Here is a 21,163-nt window from a genome sequence, read left to right on the forward strand (position 1 = left end):
CCCAAGAGTTCTAGACCAGTGTGGGAAACACAGCAAGACTCCCTCTCTACAAAGCAAAACAATGGTGAGTGCTGAGTCCACAGCACTTCTGTACGCTACTTCATGCACGCTATCCACACGCGCTCCTCACGTCACCACAGGGCTGATTTTATCCGTCTCAGAGGAAGGAACTGATGTTCAGAGAGGTTCAGGCACTTGCCCCGTGCCACACAGCCCAGTGAGTGGCAGGCTTGGACGGGAACCATACAGTCTGGCCCCCATGCTCGTAAGCACCCTCCCTGACTACTGAGATCATGGTGGCCTGCAGGTATCGTAACTGTTGGAGTGTGCATTAGCTCTCAACATGTTTTCCAAAGACAGGCCAACTTTTACAAATGGAACCACACTTGGCATCTTTAAGTAAACTGCACTGTAAGTCCTTCACCTCGCGAGCCACGGGGCCGTGTGGCCTGGCAAACCCTGGCTTTGCTGCTAGAGTAAGCGTAGGTCAGAGGGGCAGGTGCAGCCCCTGTGGCTTCCTGCTTCCATGCGGCATCCGTGGCCGTGAGTGGCAAGTCCGTGTTGCCAGCACATTTTCACCGACTCACTCGGCAGGCAGTTAGCAGGTGTGTGTGTGCGCCAGGCCTGCAGAGGGGAAGCATTTCGCAGGTGTGTGTGTGCCAGCTCCCCACTTCTGCTCCCTGGGAAAACTGGAGCTGTCGCTTCCCTCCCAAGGCCTTCCTCCACACAGCGTTACAAAGAATTAAATGGAGCAGCCAGCGAAGTGTGAGGAAGCACCTGGGTTCACGTGGGAGGTGGAGCAGGCCCGTGTGGCCGAAGGCACATCTGAGGTGTCTCTGCCCTGAGGCTCACTCAGCAGCCCCAGCTTCAGGGTCCAGCACACACAGCAGGAGGTGTCGCCTGGCCACGGCCTCCAGGGCACGGAGCCAGCGCCTATCTCGCCTGTGGGCCCTGATAACGAAGAATGGCACTTTGGCTTATGGAAAACGTTTGGAAACACTTGACATTTTGCTACAAGCTCACTGGACGTTGGCATTTTGCCTTTTCTTTATTGAGACGTTAGTTGGGAGACTCAGGCAGCTTTTCTTTTTCTATTTTTGAGATGGAGTTTCATTTTTGTTGCCCAGGCTGGATTGCAGTGGCGCCATCTCGGCTCACCGCAACCTCCGCCTCCTGGGTTCAAGCAATTCTGCCTTAGCCTCTTAAGTAGCTGGGATTACAGGTGCGTGCCACTATGCCCAGCTAATTTTTGTATTTAAAGTGGAGACAGGGTTTCCCCATGTTGGCCAGGCTGGTGTTGAACTCCTGACCTCAGGTGATCCACCCACCTCAGCCTCCCAAAGTGCTGGGATTACAGGCGTGAGCCACCGCGCCCGGCCTCAGACAGCTTTATAAACTGATTTGTCTTTCAGGAGACCAGACGGGGAAGACGGGAGACAGGAGTTGAATGTCCCAAAGGAAAGAGACCCAGAGAGAAGCCCAAGACTAGCAGCTTTGAAAATCTGTTTGTAGCTTAAATTCTAACCTGAAAAGACAATGCTTTCTGTTGCCATTTTGTTTTATGGACTTCTTTTTGCTTTGAAAAGGCAAATTTCAGTTAAATACAGACATTTCATATCTAATTCCAGAATAAAATGAATCATTTTAGGGGACACAGGAAGGGCTAGGCTTGCTAACCCAGGACAGAGCTGAGAAAGGCTATTCGTGGACCGACCATGCTGGTGACTGCGAGTGGCACATGCTGGGTTTAGACCCAGCCTGAACAAAGCCATGCAGCTCTACCCCCACCCAGGGGCTTCGTGTGCAGGCAAAGGTGACTAATTCCTGCAGGAATGTAGCCTTCACATCTCTCCCATGAGACAGCCAGACTTGTGTCTCCCAAGCCATGGTCTTACCACATTCTCTCTCCTCCCTGACTCGAACTAGGGCGATGAACATGGGCGTGCGTGCATGTAAAACAATGTGCATGTAGACAACACAATGCATGTAGACAACATGTGTAGACCACACACACATCGCCATGTATGTGCAACACCATGCACACACGCCATGCATACACATCCCATGCACACACAACACCATGAACACACACAACACACACATCATGCACACACACCACGCACACACATCACCATGCACACATACCATGCACACAACACGCACACACATCACACACACACATCCCATGCACACACAACACCATGAACACACCATGCACACACACCACACAACACGCACACACATCCCATGCACACACCATATACACACAACACACACACACACCATGCACGCTCCATGCAGATACACCTTGCATGCACACCATGCACACATGCCATGCACACACATCACACACATCACCATGCACACAACATGCACACAACATGCACACATTGTGCACACACATACACACACTACATACACCATGCACATCCCATGTGCAGACCATGCACACACAACACATACCACGAACACACCATGCACATACAACACCTTGCACACATACCTTGCACGTACATCATGCATACACAACACATCATGCACACACATGCAACACACACACACACCACGCACACACAACATGCACACACATCCCAGGCACACACAACACCATAAACAGAACACCATGCACATACACCTTGCACACACAACACCACGCACACCACACACCATGCACACACACCACGCACACCATGCACACATACCATGCACACACCACACACACACCATGCACACACAACACCATGTATACACATGCACACCACGCACACACATGCACACCATGCACACACACCATGCACACACACCATGCACACACATAACCATGCACACACCACGCACACACCATGCACACACATAACCATGCACACACACCATGCACACACAACACCACGCACACACCATGCACACACCACGCACACACACCATGCACACACATAACCATGCACACACAACACCATGCACATACATCACCATGCATGTAGGCAATACTGTGCATGTAGACCCCAAGCATGTAGGCAACACTGTGCATGTGGATAATACTGTGCACATAAGACAACACCATGCATGTAGACAACACTGGGAGTGCAGACAGCAGCATGCGTGTAGACGACACCGTGAGTGCGGACAGCAGCATGCGTGTAGACGACACCGTGAGTGCGGACGGCAGCATGCGTGTAGACGACACCGTGAGTGCGGACGGCAGCATGCATGTAGACGACACCGTGAGTGCGGACAGCAGCATGCGTGTAGACGACACCGTGAGTGCGGACGGCAGCATGCGTGTAGACGACACCGTGAGTGTGGACGGCAGCATGCGTGTAGACACCGTGAGTGTGGATAGACACCGTGAGTGTGGACAGCAGCACGCGTGTAGACACCGTGAGTGCGGACGGCAGCACGCGTGTAGACGACACCGTGAGTGCGGACGGCAGCACGCGTGTAGACGACACCGTGAGTGCGGACGGCAGCACGCGTGTAGACGACACCGTGAGTGCGGACGGCAGCACGCGTGTAGACGACACCGTGAGTGCGGACGGCAGCACGCGTGTAGACGACACCGTGAGTGCGGACGGCAGCACGCGTGTAGACGACACCGTGAGTGCGGATGGCAGCACGCGTGTAGACGACACCGTGAGTGCGGATGGTAGCATGCGTGTAGACATGGGGAGTGCAGACAGCAGCACGTGTGTAGATGACACCGCGAGTGTGGGCAGCAGCATGCGTGTAGATAACACTGTGCCCCATGACAGCACTGTGCCTGTACGACAACACCGTGCACACTGGACAGCGCCATGTGTGTAGACAACACTGTGTACATAGCACAACATCATGTGTATAGACAACACTGCACAGGCCAGCTGGCCACACCTCCCAGGACTGCCCCTCACTCTCCAGAGGCCTCTGCTGGGCTGGGTGGGGGAACTGGCCAGTAGGAGGACACGACAGGCAGTCCTTGTCCTCAGCCTTCTCTGGGGTTTGCAGCCGCAGGGCCCTGCGCGCTCTCTCGGGGGTGTTTGTCCTGCGCTTGTTGAGCACCGTCTCTGGGGTTTGTCCTGCGGGCTCTCTCCGGCGTGTTTGTCCTGCGGGCTCTCTCAGGGGTGTTTGTCCTGCGGGCTCTCTCCTGGGGTTTGTCCTGCGGGCTCTCTCCGGCGTGTTTGTCCTGCAGGCTCTCTCCTGGGGTTTGTCCTGCGGGCTCTCTCAGGGGTGTTTGTCCTGCAGGCTCTCTCCTGGGGTTTGTCCTGCGGGCTCTCTCAGGGGTGTTTGTCCTGCAGGCTCTCTCCTGGGGTTTGTCCTGCGGGCTCTCTCCGGCGTGTTTGTCCTGCAGGCTCTCTCCTGGGGTTTGTCCTGCGGGCTCTCTCAGGGGTGTTTGTCCTGCAGGCTCTCTCCTGGGGTTTGTCCTGCGGGCTCTCTCGGGGGTGTTTGTCCTGCGGGCTCTCTCCTGGGGTTTGTCCTGCGGGCTCTCTCCGGCGTGTTTGTCCTGCAGGCTCTCTCCTGGGGTTTGTCCTGCGGGCTCTCTCAGGGGTGTTTGTCCTGCAGGCTCTCTCCTGGGGTTTGTCCTGCGGGCTCTCTCAGGGGTGTTTGTCCTGCAGGCTCTCTCCTGGGGTTTGTCCTGCGGGCTCTCTCCTGGGGTTTGTCCTGCGGGCTCTCTCCTGGGGTTTGTCCTGCGGGCTCTCTCAGGGGTGTTTGTCCTGCGGGTTCTCTCTGGCGTGTTTGTCCTGCGGGCTCTCTCCTGGGGTGTTTGTCCTGCAGGCTCTCTCCTGGGGTTTGTCCTGCGGGCTCTCTCAGGGGTGTTTGTCCTGCAGGCTCTCTCCTGGGGTTTGTCCTGCACGCTCTCTCCTGGGGTTTGTCCTGCGCGCTCTCTCCTGGGGTTTGTCCTGCGCGCTCTCTCCTGGGGTTTGTCCTGCGGGCTCTCTCCTGGGGTTTTTCCTGTGCGCTCTCTCTGGGGGTTTGTCCGGTGGGGGTTTGTCCTGCACGCTGTCTCTGGAGGTTTGCAGCCACAGGTCCCTGCTCCTGGGCTCTCTTCCTGGGGGGTTTGCAGCCACAGGGCCCTGAGCGCTCTCTCCAGGGGTTTGCAGCTGTAGGGCTGAGGTTTCAAGTCCTGGAGGAGGGAGTGCCTTTGCCTAGTGCCCTTCCTAATCTCACCAACCCACCCGAGTTAGGACGTCTGGCTCTGATGCGGCTGAGGAAGGCTCCAGCTACCAGCAGGAGCGTCTCTTGCTTCCAAGCGCCATTTCTGCCCCATGGAGAGTGGGCCAGGCCTCCGTCTTCCCCTCCCTCTCCCTGCTTATGCCCACCCCTACCCTCCCCAAAAGTGGGGGATCCATCACCAAGGAAAAGTGAGCAGTGGCCTCTCCCGGGCCGACCCACAAGCCCGGAGCGAGCAGAGCGCAGCTTTGGTGTAGAATGATAAGAAGCTGCTGGGTGTTAAAGTGGCCGTCGGGAGGGGCGCCCTCACCGGCCCCACCTAGGCATCTGCCTGCCACAGCCTATCCTGGCGTGGCCGGGCACCCGGGCTCTGATTTTAGAGGCTGTGTGGACTCCATCCACACACTGCGGGTTAGTTTTAATCACAGAAGTGCTTGGGCCTTGCAAGCAAACACATTTGCCAGCTCTGGCCTTGGGCAATACACATAAGCTCACTGAGCCTTATCAGGGAAAATGGCAAATAAGAACCAGCCCTCGCTGAGGGAGGATGTCTGGACTCCCAGGTGCGATGCTGGGCACACGGTAGGTTTCTTGTGTGTCCAGCTCCTTCACCCTCTTGCCCCAGGGTCTTTCAGGGCATCCGGCCCACCCTTGTTTCCAGAACACCGCTCATGGGGCTGGGGATACCGCTTGGTGGCAGCTGTCCTTGTGGCACCCAGGTTTCCAGCAAGAGAAGAAGGAGCCAGAGCTGGGCGCGTCAGCCTCCACCGTCTGCGTTACCAGCCCGTGGCATAGGCCAGTGTCGGTCCCGCTCGTTGCCACGTGGATGGGACCATTAGAAAATGAGCACAGGGGGGTCTCTTCTAGATTCTCACGTGTAACCAGAATAAGAAGCGCAGCAACAAACTAGAATGCCTGAGGTCAGAATGAAATCTCCAGTGAATCGTTCGCATGGTAAACTTCCCTCGGCAGCCAGGGCTGTGTAGCACAGATCCCCAAACCTTTCTCCACCTCCCTGAAGACACTGGGCTGCCTCTTGCCTTGCCACAAGCTCGCTGGGGCTGTGGCCTTGGGTGTTGAACCCTGGGAAGCCTGCCCAACCCCACGGGAGGGAAGCCAGAGCTCACGCCACAGCTCGCTCTGATGTCTGCCTACCCTTTCTTCCCCAGACTACTGGTGCCTGGATGATCTGTACCGGGAGATGGTGAGGTGCTATGTGGAAATTGTTGAGAAGCTTCCAGAACGCCGGCCAGACCCAGCTACCATCGAAGGCTGCGCTCAGCTGAAGCCCAATAACTACCTCCTCGCCTGGCACACACCATTCAACGAAAAGGGTCAGGGAAATCCTCTCCTCTCCCCTAGCGCCACCCTGCTGGGGCCCCTGTGCTCCCTACCTGACTGTCTCCCACTAACCCCCGGCATCTCCAGGTGGCTTCAGTGAGACCAAGATCTGCCTAGAATCCCTTTGATGGGAGGGGGCCCCTCCCGGTCAGCCTGGCCAGCGGGGGCATCTCCTTAAGGAACACCCGTCCACGTGGCACTGAGCTTCCCCATGGGGCTTTATTTATTTATTTTTTTGAAACAGTTTCGCTCTTGTCGCCCAGGCTGGAGTGCAGTGGCACGATCTTGGCTCACTGCAACCTCCGCCTCCTGGGTTCAAGCGATTCTCCTGCCTCAGCCTCCCTAGTAGCTAGGACTACAGGCGCGTGCCACCACGGCCAGCTAATTTTTGTATCTTTTTCAAGTAGAGACAGGGTTGCACCATGTTAGCCAGGATAGTCTCGATCTCTTGATTTTGTGATCCTCCCGCCTCGGCCTCCCAAAGTGCTGGGATTACAGGCGTGAGCCACCGCGCCTCGCCAAGGAATGCACTAAAACAACAAAACCACCTGTGCACTTGCGTAACACTTTAAATGTAAAGACATAAATAGATTTAAAGTTTTTAAAAAGATGGAAAAACAGACTGGGAGTGCCGTCTCCTGCCTTTGATCCCAGCACTTTGGAAGGCCAAAGCGGGCAGATCATCTGAGGTCAGGAGTTTGAGACCAGCCTGGCCAACATAGTGAAACCCCATCTCTACTAAAAATACAAAATTAGCTGGGCACGGTGGTGGGCCCCTGTAATCCCAGCTACTCGGGAGGCTGAGGCAGGAGAATTGCTTGAACCCAGGAGGCGGAGGTTGCAGTGAGCTGAGATTGTGCCGCTAACTCCAGCCTGGGCCACAGAGTGAGACTCCATCTCAAAAAAATTTTTTTTTAAGATGGAAAAATACACCACACTGACACTAATCAAAAGAAGGCTGGAGCATATATAGTAAATTTTGGAGCAAAGAATATTGCCAAGAATAAAGAAGGCAATTTTGTGATGGCAAATGAATCAGTTCAGCAGGGGGACATAACAAGCCCAGGCGTCTCTGTACCTAATAACAGATCTTCAGAATATGCGAAGCAAAAGCTGACAGCGCCATGAAGAGAGACAGAGAAACCCACAGTCACAGGCACTGCTTTCAGCACGAAGGGCTCCAACCACTGGCTTCTGTTTTCACATTTAAAAACCGGAAAACTCATAGCAAACTAAACTGAAAGAAAATAGTGAAGCTGAGGCCGGGCGCAGTGGCTCACACCTGTAATCCCAGCGCTTCGGGAGGGAGGCGGACGGATCATCTGAAGTCAGGAGTTCGAGACCAGCCTGACCAACATGGAGAAACCCCATCTCTACTAAAAATATAAAATTAGCCAGGCGTGGTGGCACATGCCTGTAGTCCCAACTACTCGGGGGGCTGAGGCAGGCAAATTGCTTGAACCCGGGAGGCAGAGGTTGCAGTGAGCCAAGATTGTGCCATTGCACTCCAGCCTGGGCGACAAGAGCGAAACTCCGTCTAAAAAAAAGAAAAACACAGAAAATAGTGAAGATCAGAGTGAAAACCAATGATAGAAAACAGAAAAAGAGTAGAACAAATTAATGAAACCAAAAGCTGGTTCTTTCAGATCAAAACATTGATAATCCTTTAGCTGGACTGACATGGAGAAAGACAAATGGTCAGCATGAACCATGAGAGAGTCAAATCACTACAGAGTCTGGAAATTAAGAGGAAAATAAGGAATATTATTCACAATTTTATGCCGATACATTTAACACTTAGATTAAAAGGACAAATTTTTTAAAAGACGTAAACTACCAAAGATCACACAAGAGAAAATAGATCATTTAAATAGCATTACATCTTATGGAAGAAATTACAAGGCCAGGTGTAGTGGCTCACGCCTGTAATCTCAACACTTTGGGAGGCCATGGTGCATGGATCACCTGAGGTCAGGCATTCAAGACCAGCCTGACCAACATGGTGAAACCCTGTCTCCACTAAAAATACAAAAATTAGCTGGGCATGGTGGTGCGTGCCTGTAATCTCAGCTACTTTGGGAGGCTGAGGTAGGAGAATTGCTTGAACCCAGGAGGCAGAGGTTGCAGTGAGCCTACATCGTGCCATTGCACTCCAGCCTGGGTGACAGAGCAAGACTCCGTCTCAAACAAACAAATTTTAAAAAGCAATTACAGAGAAAACTGCAAGCCCAGGCTGGGCACAGTGGTTCACCCATGTAATCCCAGCGCTTTAGGAGGCCAAGGTGTGCAGATCACCTGAAGTCAGAAGTTGGAGGCCAGCCTGGCAAACATGGTGAAACCCTGTGTCTACTGAAAATTAGCCAGGCATGGTGGTGCACACCTGTAGTCCCAGCTATTCAAAAGGCTGAGACACAAGAATCACTTGAACCCGGGAGGCAGAGGTTGCCGTGAGTTGAAATCGTGCCATTGCACTCCAGCCGGGACAACAGAGTCAGAGTGAGACTCCATCAAAAGAAAAGAGAAGAGAGGAGAAGAAGGAAGGAAAGAAGGAAGGAAGCTTCAGTCCCAGATGGCTTCACAGGGCATTCCACCAGACATCTGAGGAAGAAATAATATCAATTGTACACAACTTCCAAAAGATTGAAGAAGAGGAATACTTCCCAGATTCATTCTTCTGCTCTCCAGGAAGCTCTGTTTAATGAATGAAAAGGCAAGTGCAAGCTGGGAGAAAATATTTGCAAAGCAGATATCTGATAAGGACTTGAATCCAGACGCATAGAGAACTCTTACAACTTAATAAGAAGAAAGCAAGCAACCCCAGACAAAAAGGGGAAAGAGGGCCGGGTGCAGTGGCTGACACCTGTAATCCCAGCACTTTGGGAGACCGAGGCGGGAGGATCGCTTGGACCAGGAATTCGAGACCAGTCTGAGCAACATAGAGAGACACCAACTCTACTATTAAAAAAAAATTTTTTTTTGGAGATGGAGTCTTGCTCTATCACCCGAGCTGGAGTGCAGTGGCACGATCTCAGCTCATTGCAACTTTCCTCCTGGGTTCAAGTGATCCTCCTGCCTCAGCCTCCTGAATCGCTGAGATTACAGGCGCCTGCCACCACACCTGGCTAATTTTTGTATTTTTAGTAGAGATGGGGTTCACCATGTTGGCCAAGCTGGCCTATCAAAAATTTTTAGAAAAGAATAAAACACGGGGCAAAGCTTCTCCAAAGAAGATATATTGGTGGCCAATAAGCACAAAATCATGCTCAACATCTTTCGTTCTAAGAAAAATGCAAATAAAACCACAATGAGATATCATCACATACCTAACAGAATGGCTAAAATTTTAAAAAGCGTAGCAAGTCCTGTCAGGGATGTGGTAGATCTGCTGGAGGGACACGGAGGGATTCTGCCACTCTGGAAACCTGTTTGGCAGTTTCCTTAAAAGTTAAACATTCTGCCAGGTGCAGGGGCTCACGCCTGTAATCCCAGCACTTTGGGAGGCCAAGGTGGGTGGATCACCTGAGGTCAGGAGTTCAAGACCAGCCTGGACAACAAGGTGAAACCCCATCTCTGCTGAAAACACAAAAACTAGCTGGACATGGTGGCACACCCCTGTAATCACAACTACTCGGGAGGCTGAGGCAGGAGAATTGCTTGAACCAGCAGGCAGAGCTGCAGTGGGCTGAGATTACACCACTGCACTCCAGCCTGGGCCACAGAGCAAGACTCCGTCTCAAACAAACAACAAAAACAAACAAAAAAGTTCATTCATCACTACATGATCTGGAGGCTCTGCCACCAGGCATTTGCCCAGGAGAAGAGGCAGCCTCTGTCCACACCAGGATCTGGCACCTCACCTCAGAGCCCCAGACTGGACACCACCCAAACATCCCCCGCAGGTCAGCGGATAGAGCGGCATGGCAGATCAATGCAACAGGGAGCTATTTAGCCATAAAAAGGAATCGCTATGGATCCGCAGCAACCTGGGCGCTTCTCAGAGCGGTTATGTGGAGTGACAGGAGTCAGGCGGAAAGCACGGCACGTTCTGCGGATTCCGTTCACACGGGGCCTGGGACACAGGAGTAATGCGCACGGCCGCAGCGGTGGCTGAGGAGAGGCAGGAAGGCGGACTGCAAAGGGCACCAGCAGCTTCTGGGGCAACAGAGGAGTTCACTCTGCGCCTGGGTGCTGGGTCACGGGTGTACACCTGCATAGAAATCAGGACGTGCGTGTTTAACTCTGTGTTGTTTGTTGTATGTAGTTATAACTCAATGAAACTGTTTTTACAAGGAAAACCTTGAAAGCACGCTGCGTATCATGAGCATGTCCCTAGGCCACCAATCGTTCTGCTTTTAGTGACTGAGTAACACCCGACACGCGGACACAACCGAACTAGTGACTGAGTAACACCCGACACACAGACACAACCGCACTAGTGACTAACACCCGACACACGGACACAACCGAACTAGTGACTAACACCCGACACAGACACAACCGAACTAGTGACTAACACCCGACACAGACACGACCGAACTAGTGACTAACGCCCGACACACGGACACGACCGAAGTAGTGACTGAGTAATGCCCGACACACGGACACGACCGAACTAGTGACTAACACCCGACACAGACACGACTGAACTAGTGACTAACGCCCGACACACGGACACGACCGAAGTAGTGACTGAGTAATGCCCGACACACGGACACGACCGAACTAGTGACTAACACCCGACACACGGACACGACCGAAGTAGTGACTAACGCCCGACACACGGACACAACCGAACTAGTGACTAACACCCGACACACGGACACAACCGAACTAGTGACTAACACCCGACACAGACACAACCGAACTAGTGACTAACACCCGACACAGACACAACCGCACTAGTGACTAACACCCGACACACGGACACAACCGAACTAGTGACTAACACCCGACACAGACACAACCGAACTAGTGACTAACACCCGACACAGACACGACCGAACTAGTGACTAACACCCGACACACGGACACGACCGAAGTAGTGACTGAGTAATGCCCGACACACGGACACGACCGAACTAGTGACTAACACCCGACACAGACACGACCGAACTAGTGACTAACGCCCGACACACGGACACGACCGAAGTAGTGACTGAGTAATGCCCGACACACGGACACGACCGAACTAGTGACTAACACCCGACACAGACACGACCGAACTAGTGACTAACGCCCGACACACGGACACGACCGAACTAGTGACTAACACCCGACACACGGACACGACCGAAGTAGTGACTAACGCCCGACACACGGACACAACCGAACTAGTGACTAACGCCCGACACACGGACACGACCGAACTACTAACACCCGACACAGACACGACCGAACTAGTGACTAACGCCCGACACACGGACACGACCGAAGTAGTGACTGAGTAATGCCCGACACACGGACACAACCGAACTAGTGACTAACACCCGACACAGACACAACCGAACTAGTGACTAACACCCGACACAGACACGACCGAACTAGTGACTAACGCCCGACACACGGACACGACCGAAGTAGTGACTGAGTAATGCCCGACACACGGACACAACCGAACTAGTGACTAACACCCGACACAGACACGACCGAACTAGTGACTAACACCCGACACACGGACACGACCGAAGTAGTGACTGAGTAATGCCCGACACACGGACACGACCGAACTAGTGACTAACGCCCGACACACGGACACAACCGAACTAGTGACTGAGTAACACCCGACACGCGGACACAACCGAACTAGTGACTGAGTAACACCCGACACACAGACACAACCGCACTAGTGACTAACACCCGACACACGGACACAACCGAACTAGTGACTAACACCCGACACAGACACAACCGAACTAGTGACTGAGTAACACCCGACACGCGGACACAACCGAACTAGTGACTGAGTAACACCCGACACACAGACACAACCGCACTAGTGACTAACACCCAACACACGGACACAACCGAACTAGTGACTAACACCCGACACAGACACAACCGAACTAGTGACTAACACCCGACACAGACACGACCGAACTAGTGACTAACGCCCGACACACGGACACGACCGAAGTAGTGACTGAGTAATGCCCGACACACGGACACAACCGCACTAGTGACTAACACCCGACACACGGACACAACCGAACTAGTGACTAACACCCGACACAGACACAACCGAACTAGTGACTAACACCCGACACAGACACGACCGAACTAGTGACTAACGCCCGACACACGGACACGACCGAAGTAGTGACTGAGTAATGCCCGACACACGGACACGACCGAACTAGTGACTAACACCCGACACAGACACGACCGAACTAGTGACTAACGCCCGACACACGGACACGACCGAAGTAGTGACTGAGTAATGCCCGACACACGGACACAACCGAACTAGTGACTAACACCCGACACAGACACGACCGAACTAGTGACTAACGCCCGACACACGGACACGACCGAAGTAGTGACTGAGTAATGCCCGACACACGGACACGACCGAACTAGTGACTAACGCCCGACACACGGACACGACCGAAGTAGTGACTAACACCCGACACACGGACACGACCGAAGTAGTGACTGAGTAATGCCCGACACACGGACACGACCGAACTAGTGACTAACACCCAACACACGGACACAACCGAACTAGTGACTAACACCCGACACAGACACAACCGAACTAGTGACTAACACCCGACACAGACACGACCGAACTAGTGACTAATGCCCGACACACGGACACGACCGAAGTAGTGACTGAGTAATGCCCGACACACGGACACAACCGCACTAGTGACTAACACCCGACACACGGACACAACCGAACTAGTGACTAACACCCGACACAGACACAACCGAACTAGTGACTAACACCCGACACAGACACGACCGAACTAGTGACTAACGCCCGACACACGGACACGACCGAAGTAGTGACTGAGTAATGCCCGACACACGGACACGACCGAACTAGTGACTAACACCCGACACAGACACGACCGAACTAGTGACTAACGCCCGACACACGGACACGACCGAAGTAGTGACTGAGTAATGCCCGACACACGGACACAACCGAACTAGTGACTAACACCCGACACAGACACGACCGAACTAGTGACTAACGCCCGACACACGGACACGACCGAAGTAGTGACTGAGTAATGCCCGACACACGGACACGACCGAACTAGTGACTAACGCCCGACACACGGACACGACCGAAGTAGTGACTAACACCCGACACACGGACACGACCGAAGTAGTGACTGAGTAACACCCGACACACAGACACAACCGCACTAGTGACTAACACCCAACACACGGACACAACCGAACTAGTGACTAACACCCGACACAGACACAACCGAACTAGTGACTAACACCCGACACAGACACGACCGAACTAGTGACTAACGCCCGACACACGGACACGACCGAAGTAGTGACTGAGTAATGCCCGACACACGGACACAACCGCACTAGTGACTAACACCCGACACACGGACACAACCGAACTAGTGACTAACACCCGACACAGACACAACCGAACTAGTGACTAACACCCGACACAGACACGACCGAACTAGTGACTAACGCCCGACACACGGACACGACCGAAGTAGTGACTGAGTAATGCCCGACACACGGACACGACCGAACTAGTGACTAACACCCGACACAGACACGACCGAACTAGTGACTAACGCCCGACACACGGACACAACCGAAGTAGTGACTGAGTAATGCCCGACACACGGACACAACCGAACTAGTGACTAACACCCGACACAGACACGACCGAACTAGTGACTAACGCCCGACACACGGACACGACCGAAGTAGTGACTGAGTAATGCCCGACACACGGACACGACCGAACTAGTGACTAACGCCCGACACACGGACACGACCGAAGTAGTGACTAACACCCGACACACGGACACGACCGAAGTAGTGACTGAGTAATGCCCGACACACGGACACGACCGAACTAGTGACTAACACCCGACACAGACACGACCGAACTAGTGACTAACGCCCGACACACGGACACGACCGAACTAGTGACTGAGTAACACCCGACACGCGGACACAACCGAACTAGTGACTGAGTAACACCCGACACACAGACACAACCGCACTAGTGACTAACACCCAACACACGGACACAACCGAACTAGTGACTAACACCCGACACAGACACAACCGAACTAGTGACTAACACCCGACACAGACACGACCGAACTAGTGACTAACGCCCGACACACGGACACGACCGAAGTAGTGACTGAGTAATGCCCGACACACGGACACAACCGCACTAGTGACTAACACCCGACACACGGACACAACCGAACTAGTGACTAACACCCGACACAGACACAACCGAACTAGTGACTAACACCCGACACAGACACGACCGAACTAGTGACTAACGCCCGACACACGGACACGACCGAAGTAGTGACTGAGTAATGCCCGACACACGGACACGACCGAACTAGTGACTAACGCCCGACACACGGACACGACCGAAGTAGTGACTAACACCCGACACACGGACACGACCGAAGTAGTGACTGAGTAATGCCCGACACACGGACACGACCGAACTAGTGACTAACACCCGACACAGACACGACCGAACTAGTGACTAACGCCCGACACACGGACACGACCGAACTAGTGACTGAGTAACACCCGACACGCGGACACAACCGAACTAGTGACTGAGTAACACCCGACACACAGACACAACCGCACTAGTGACTAACACCCAACACACGGACACAACCGAACTAGTGACTAACACCCGACACAGACACAACCGAACTAGTGACTAACACCCGACACAGACACGACCGAACTAGTGACTAACGCCCGACACACGGACACGACCGAAGTAGTGACTGAGTAATGCCCGACACACGGACACAACCGCACTAGTGACTAACACCCGACACACGGACACAACCGAACTAGTGACTAACACCCGACACAGACACAACCGAACTAGTGACTAACACCCGACACAGACACGACCGAACTAGTGACTAACGCCCGACACACGGACACGACCGAAGTAGTGACTGAGTAATGCCCGACACACGGACACGACCGAACTAGTGACTAACACCCGACACAGACACGACCGAACTAGTGACTAACGCCCGACACACGGACACGACCGAAGTAGTGACTGAGTAATGCCCGACACACGGACACAACCGAACTAGTGACTAACACCCGACACAGACACGACCGAACTAGTGACTAACGCCCGACACACGGACACGACCGAAGTAGTGACTGAGTAATGCCCGACACACGGACACGACCGAACTAGTGACTAACGCCCGACACACGGACACGACCGAAGTAGTGACTAACACCCGACACACGGACACGACCGAAGTAGTGACTGAGTAATGCCCGACACACGGACACGACCGAACTAGTGACTAACACCCAACACACGGACACAACCGAACTAGTGACTAACACCCGACACAGACACAACCGAACTAGTGACTAACACCCGACACAGACACGACCGAACTAGTGACTAACGCCCGACACACGGACACGACCGAAGTAGTGACTGAGTAATGCCCGACACACGGACACAACCGCACTAGTGACTAACACCCGACACACGGACACAACCGAACTAGTGACTAACACCCGACACAGACACAACCGAACTAGTGACTAACACCCGACACAGACACGACCGAACTAGTGACTAACGCCCGACACACGGACACGACCGAAGTAGTGACTGAGTAATGCCCGACACACGGACACGACCGAACTAGTGACTAACACCCGACACAGACACGACCGAACTAGTGACTAACGCCCGACACACGGACACGACCGAAGTAGTGACTGAGTAATGCCCGACACACGGACACGACCGAACTAGTGACTAACACCCGACACAGACACGACCGAACTAGTGACTAACGCCCGACACACGGACACGACCGAAGTAGTGACTGAGTAATGCCCGACACACGGACACAACCGAACTAGTGACTAACACCCGACACAGACACGACCGAACTAGTGACTAACGCCCGACACACGGACACGACCGAACTAGTGACTGAGTAACACCCGACACGCGGACACAACCGAACTAGTGACTGAGTAACACCCGACACACAGACACAACCGCACTAGTGACTAACACCCAACACACGGACACAACCGAACTAGTGACAAACACCCGACACAGACACAACCGAACTAGTGACTAACACCCGACACAGACACGACCGAACTAGTGACTAACGCCCGACACACGGACACGACCGAAGTAGTGACTGAGTAATGCCCGACACACGGACACAACCGCACTAGTGACTAACACCCGACACACGGACACAACCGAACTAGTGACTAACACCCGACACAGACACAACCGAACTAGTGACTAACACCCGACACAGACACGACCGAACTAGTGACTAACGCCCGACACACGGACACGACCGAAGTAGTGACTGAGTAATGCCCGACACACGGACACGACCGAACTAGTGACTAACACCCGACACAGACACGACCGAACTAGTGACTAACGCCCGACACACGGACACGACCGAAGTAGTGACTGAGTAATGCCCGACACACGGACACAACCGAACTAGTGACTAACACCCGACACAGACACGACCGAACTAGTGACTAACGCCCGACACACGGACACGACCGAACTAGTGACTGAGTAACACCCGACACGCGGACACAACCGAACTAGTGACTGAGTAACACCCGACACACAGACACAACCGCACTAGTGACTAACACCCAACACACGGACACAACCGAACTAGTGACTAACACCCGACACAGACACAACCGAACTAGTGACTAACACCCGACACAGACACGACCGAACTAGTGACTAACGCCCGACACACGGACACGACCGAAGTAGTGACTGAGTAATGCCCGACACACGGACACAACCGCACTAGTGACTAACACCCGACACACGGACACAACCGAACTAGTGACTAACACCCGACACAGACACAACCGAACTAGTGACTAACACCCGACACAGACACGACCGAACTAGTGACTAACGCCCGACACACGGACACGACCGAAGTAGTGACTGAGTAATGCCCGACACACGGACACGACCGAACTAGTGACTAACACCCGACACAGACACGACCGAACTAGTGACTAACGCCCGACACACGGACACGACCGAAGTAGTGACTGAGTAATGCCCGACACACGGACACAACCGAACTAGTGACTAACACCCGACACAGACACGACCGAACTAGTGACTAACGCCCGACACACGGACACGACCGAAGTAGTGACTGAGTAATGCCCGACACACGGACACGACCGAACTAGTGACTAACGCCCGACACACGGACACGACCGAAGTAGTGACTAACACCCGACACACGGACACGACCGAAGTAGTGACTGAGTAATGCCCGACACACGGACACGACCGAACTAGTGACTAACACCCAACACACGGACACAACCGAACTAGTGACTAACACCCGACACAGACACAACCGAACTAGTGACTAACACCCAACACAGACACGACCGAACTAGTGACTAACGCCCGACACACGGACACGACCGAAGTAGTGACTGAGTAATGCCCGACACACGGACACAACCGCACTAGTGACTAACACCCGACACACGGACACAACCGAACTAGTGACTAACACCCGACACAGACACAACCGAACTAGTGACTAACACCCGACACAGACACGACCGAACTAGTGACTAACGCCCGACACACGGACACGACCGAAGTAGTGACTGAGTAATGCCCGACACACGGACACGACCGAACTAGTGACTAACACCCGACACAGACACGACCGAACTAGTGACTAACGCCCGACACACGGACACGACCGAAGTAGTGACTGAGTAATGCCCGACACACGGACACAACCGAACTAGTGACTAACACCCGACACAGACACGACCGAACTAGTGACTAACGCCCGACACACGGACACAACCGAAGTAGTGACTGAGTAATGCCCGACACACGGACACGACCGAACTAGTGACTAACGCCCGACACACGGACACGACCGAAGTAGTGACTAACACCCGACACACGGACACGACCGAAGTAGTGACTGAGTAATGCCCGACACACGGACACGACCGAACTAGTGACTAACGCCCGACACACGGACACGACCGAAGTAGTGACTAACACCCGACACACGGACACGACCGAAGTAGTGACTGAGTAATGCCCGACACACGGACACGACCGAACTAGTGACTAACGCCCGACACACGGACACAACCGAACTAGTGACTAACACCCGACACAGACACAACCGAACTAGTGACTAACGCCCGACACACGGACACGACCGAAGTAGTGACTGAGTAATGCCCGACACACGGACACAACCGCACTAGTGACTAACACCCGACACACGGACACAACCGAACTAGTGACTAACACCCGACACAGACACAACCGAACTAGTGACTAACACCCGACACAGACACGACCGAACTAGTGACTAACACCCGACACACGGACACGACCGAAGTAGTGACTGAGTAATGCCCGACACACGGACACGACCGAACTAGTGACTAACACCCGACACAGACACGACCGAACTAGTGACTAACGCCCGACACACGGACACGACCGAAGTAGTGACTGAGTAATGCCCGACACACGGACACGACCGAACTAGTGACTAACACCCGACACACGGACACGACCGAAGTAGTGACTAACGCCCGACACACGGACACAACCGAACTAGTGACTAACACCCGACACAGACACAACCGAACTAGTGACTAACACCCGACACAGACACGACCGAACTAGTGACTAACACCCGACACACGGACACAACCGAACTAGTGACTAACACCCGACACAGACACGACCGAACTAGTGACTAACACCCGACACACGGACACGACCGAAGTAGTGACTGAGAACCGACACACAGACACAACCGAACTAGTGACTAACACCCAACACACAGACACAACCGAAGTAGTGACTAACACCCGACACACGGACACAGCCGAAGTAGTGACTAACCACCACGCCCGACACACGGACACAACCGAACTAGTGACTAACGCCTGACACATGGATGCCACCGAATTAGTGACCGAGTAATGCGTGACTCACAGATGCAACCGAACTAGTGACTGAGAACCGGACTAGTGACTGAGTAACGCCCAACACACGGACGCATCTGAACTAATGACTAACACCCGATACATGGACGCTTCCGAACTAGTCCCGTCTCCTTTCCATTGCAGGCACCTGAGCGGGCTGCCTATGCCTCCCTCATTTCAACCACACTCTGATGAACGTGTTATTACGCACACTTTTAAAATTATTCATGAAAGCTAGATTGTCAGAGGTGGAATTACTGGAGCAGAAGTCTAAACCAGGTCTTCCTTCTCCACATAGGCTCAGGGTTTGGAGCAGCTACCAAGGCCATGTGCATTGGCCTGCGGTACTGGAAGCCCGAGCGGCTGGAGACCCTCATTGAGGTCAGCATCGAGTGTGGCCGGATGACCCACAACCATCCCACAGGTTAGTGTGGGGTGGGGGTGGGGGCCTGGAGCTGCGGCCGTCTGCACATCTGCTTAAAGGAGACAGAAGCTTACCCCGCACCTGCCGCGTGCCTGCGGTGAAGGTCTCCTGCCTTGGGCACTGGGCTGGAAATCTCATGGGATCACATCGATTTTTTTATTTGTTGAGGGAGGTGGCTCATTTTTTAACCTCTTGCTTTGCTAAGGTCTGTTTTCAACCCAAAAGCAAGATTGACAATAAGTGTGGTGACGTTGAAGAAATTGTGCCAGGGAAAGAGCTCTCAGTGGTTTTGATATCATTCATGTTGGAACAAAGGAAGAAAAACGCACCAATGCTTGGGTGCGGGCGGGGTCAGGAACCGGGGTTTCTATGGTATTTCCTGCATTTTCCTGCTGTGCACTGGGCGGGCCCCACCACCCACAGGCCACGGGAGCCACGGGAGCCATGGGAGCCACTGGAGCAGCTCCACCCCTGGGCCGCAGGTTCCTCACCTATAATGGGGCAACTGCCACGTGTGAATTACACCTGCATATCGGGCTGTGTGAGGGTGAAATGGGTTGGATCATAGTTGCCCCTTAACATGGCACTTCCTTGTGGTCTGTGCCAGGTGGCCAGCTGCTCACTGGGGTTTGTCCCTGTCCCCAGCCTGTCCTGTGGAAAGCAGGCCTCTGGGAGGCCAGGCTGGGGTGGCCGCGGCAGCACCTGACTTTGGGGCGTGACTGAAAGGCAATGAGGAGGTGGCTCGTCAGCTTCCATTTTAAAGAAGCAAAAATGACTCAACTTCTCACCTGCAATCGGCCCTTAGTCCCAGCCTCACGCACATTCAAAGGCGGCCCACAGCCACGCTATCCTCGCTCAAGATTACCTTTCAGTATCTGCTGTGATTGGCGTCCCAACGAGGAGGGCAGAGCCGGCCACCCTTCCCCAAGAGCAGCAGCGAGCAACCTGCCTTCGATCAACACGCAGCTGTGCCGGCCCGGCCGCCACCGA

General features: G+C 53.7%; 1 protein-coding gene across 1 annotated transcript in view; it reads left to right on the top strand.

Moving 5' to 3' along the window:
- The window catches only part of ADPRHL1 (ADP-ribosylhydrolase like 1), a 55,129-nt gene that overhangs the window by 4,231 nt on the left and 29,735 nt on the right, over positions 1–21,163 (top strand). Inside the window, exons 2-3 of the mRNA XM_064361828.1 lie at positions 6,315–6,479; positions 20,048–20,173. Of these exons, the coding sequence (XP_064217898.1) occupies positions 6,315–6,479; positions 20,048–20,173 (291 nt within the window). The remainder of the gene's footprint in view (positions 1–6,314; positions 6,480–20,047; positions 20,174–21,163) is intronic.

Source organism: Aotus nancymaae, unplaced genomic scaffold (assembly GCF_030222135.1).
Source record: "Aotus nancymaae isolate 86718 unplaced genomic scaffold, 86718_ANA_hifiasm-v0.15.2.pri h1tg000044l, whole genome shotgun sequence".
NCBI lineage: Eukaryota > Metazoa > Chordata > Mammalia > Primates > Aotidae > Aotus > Aotus nancymaae.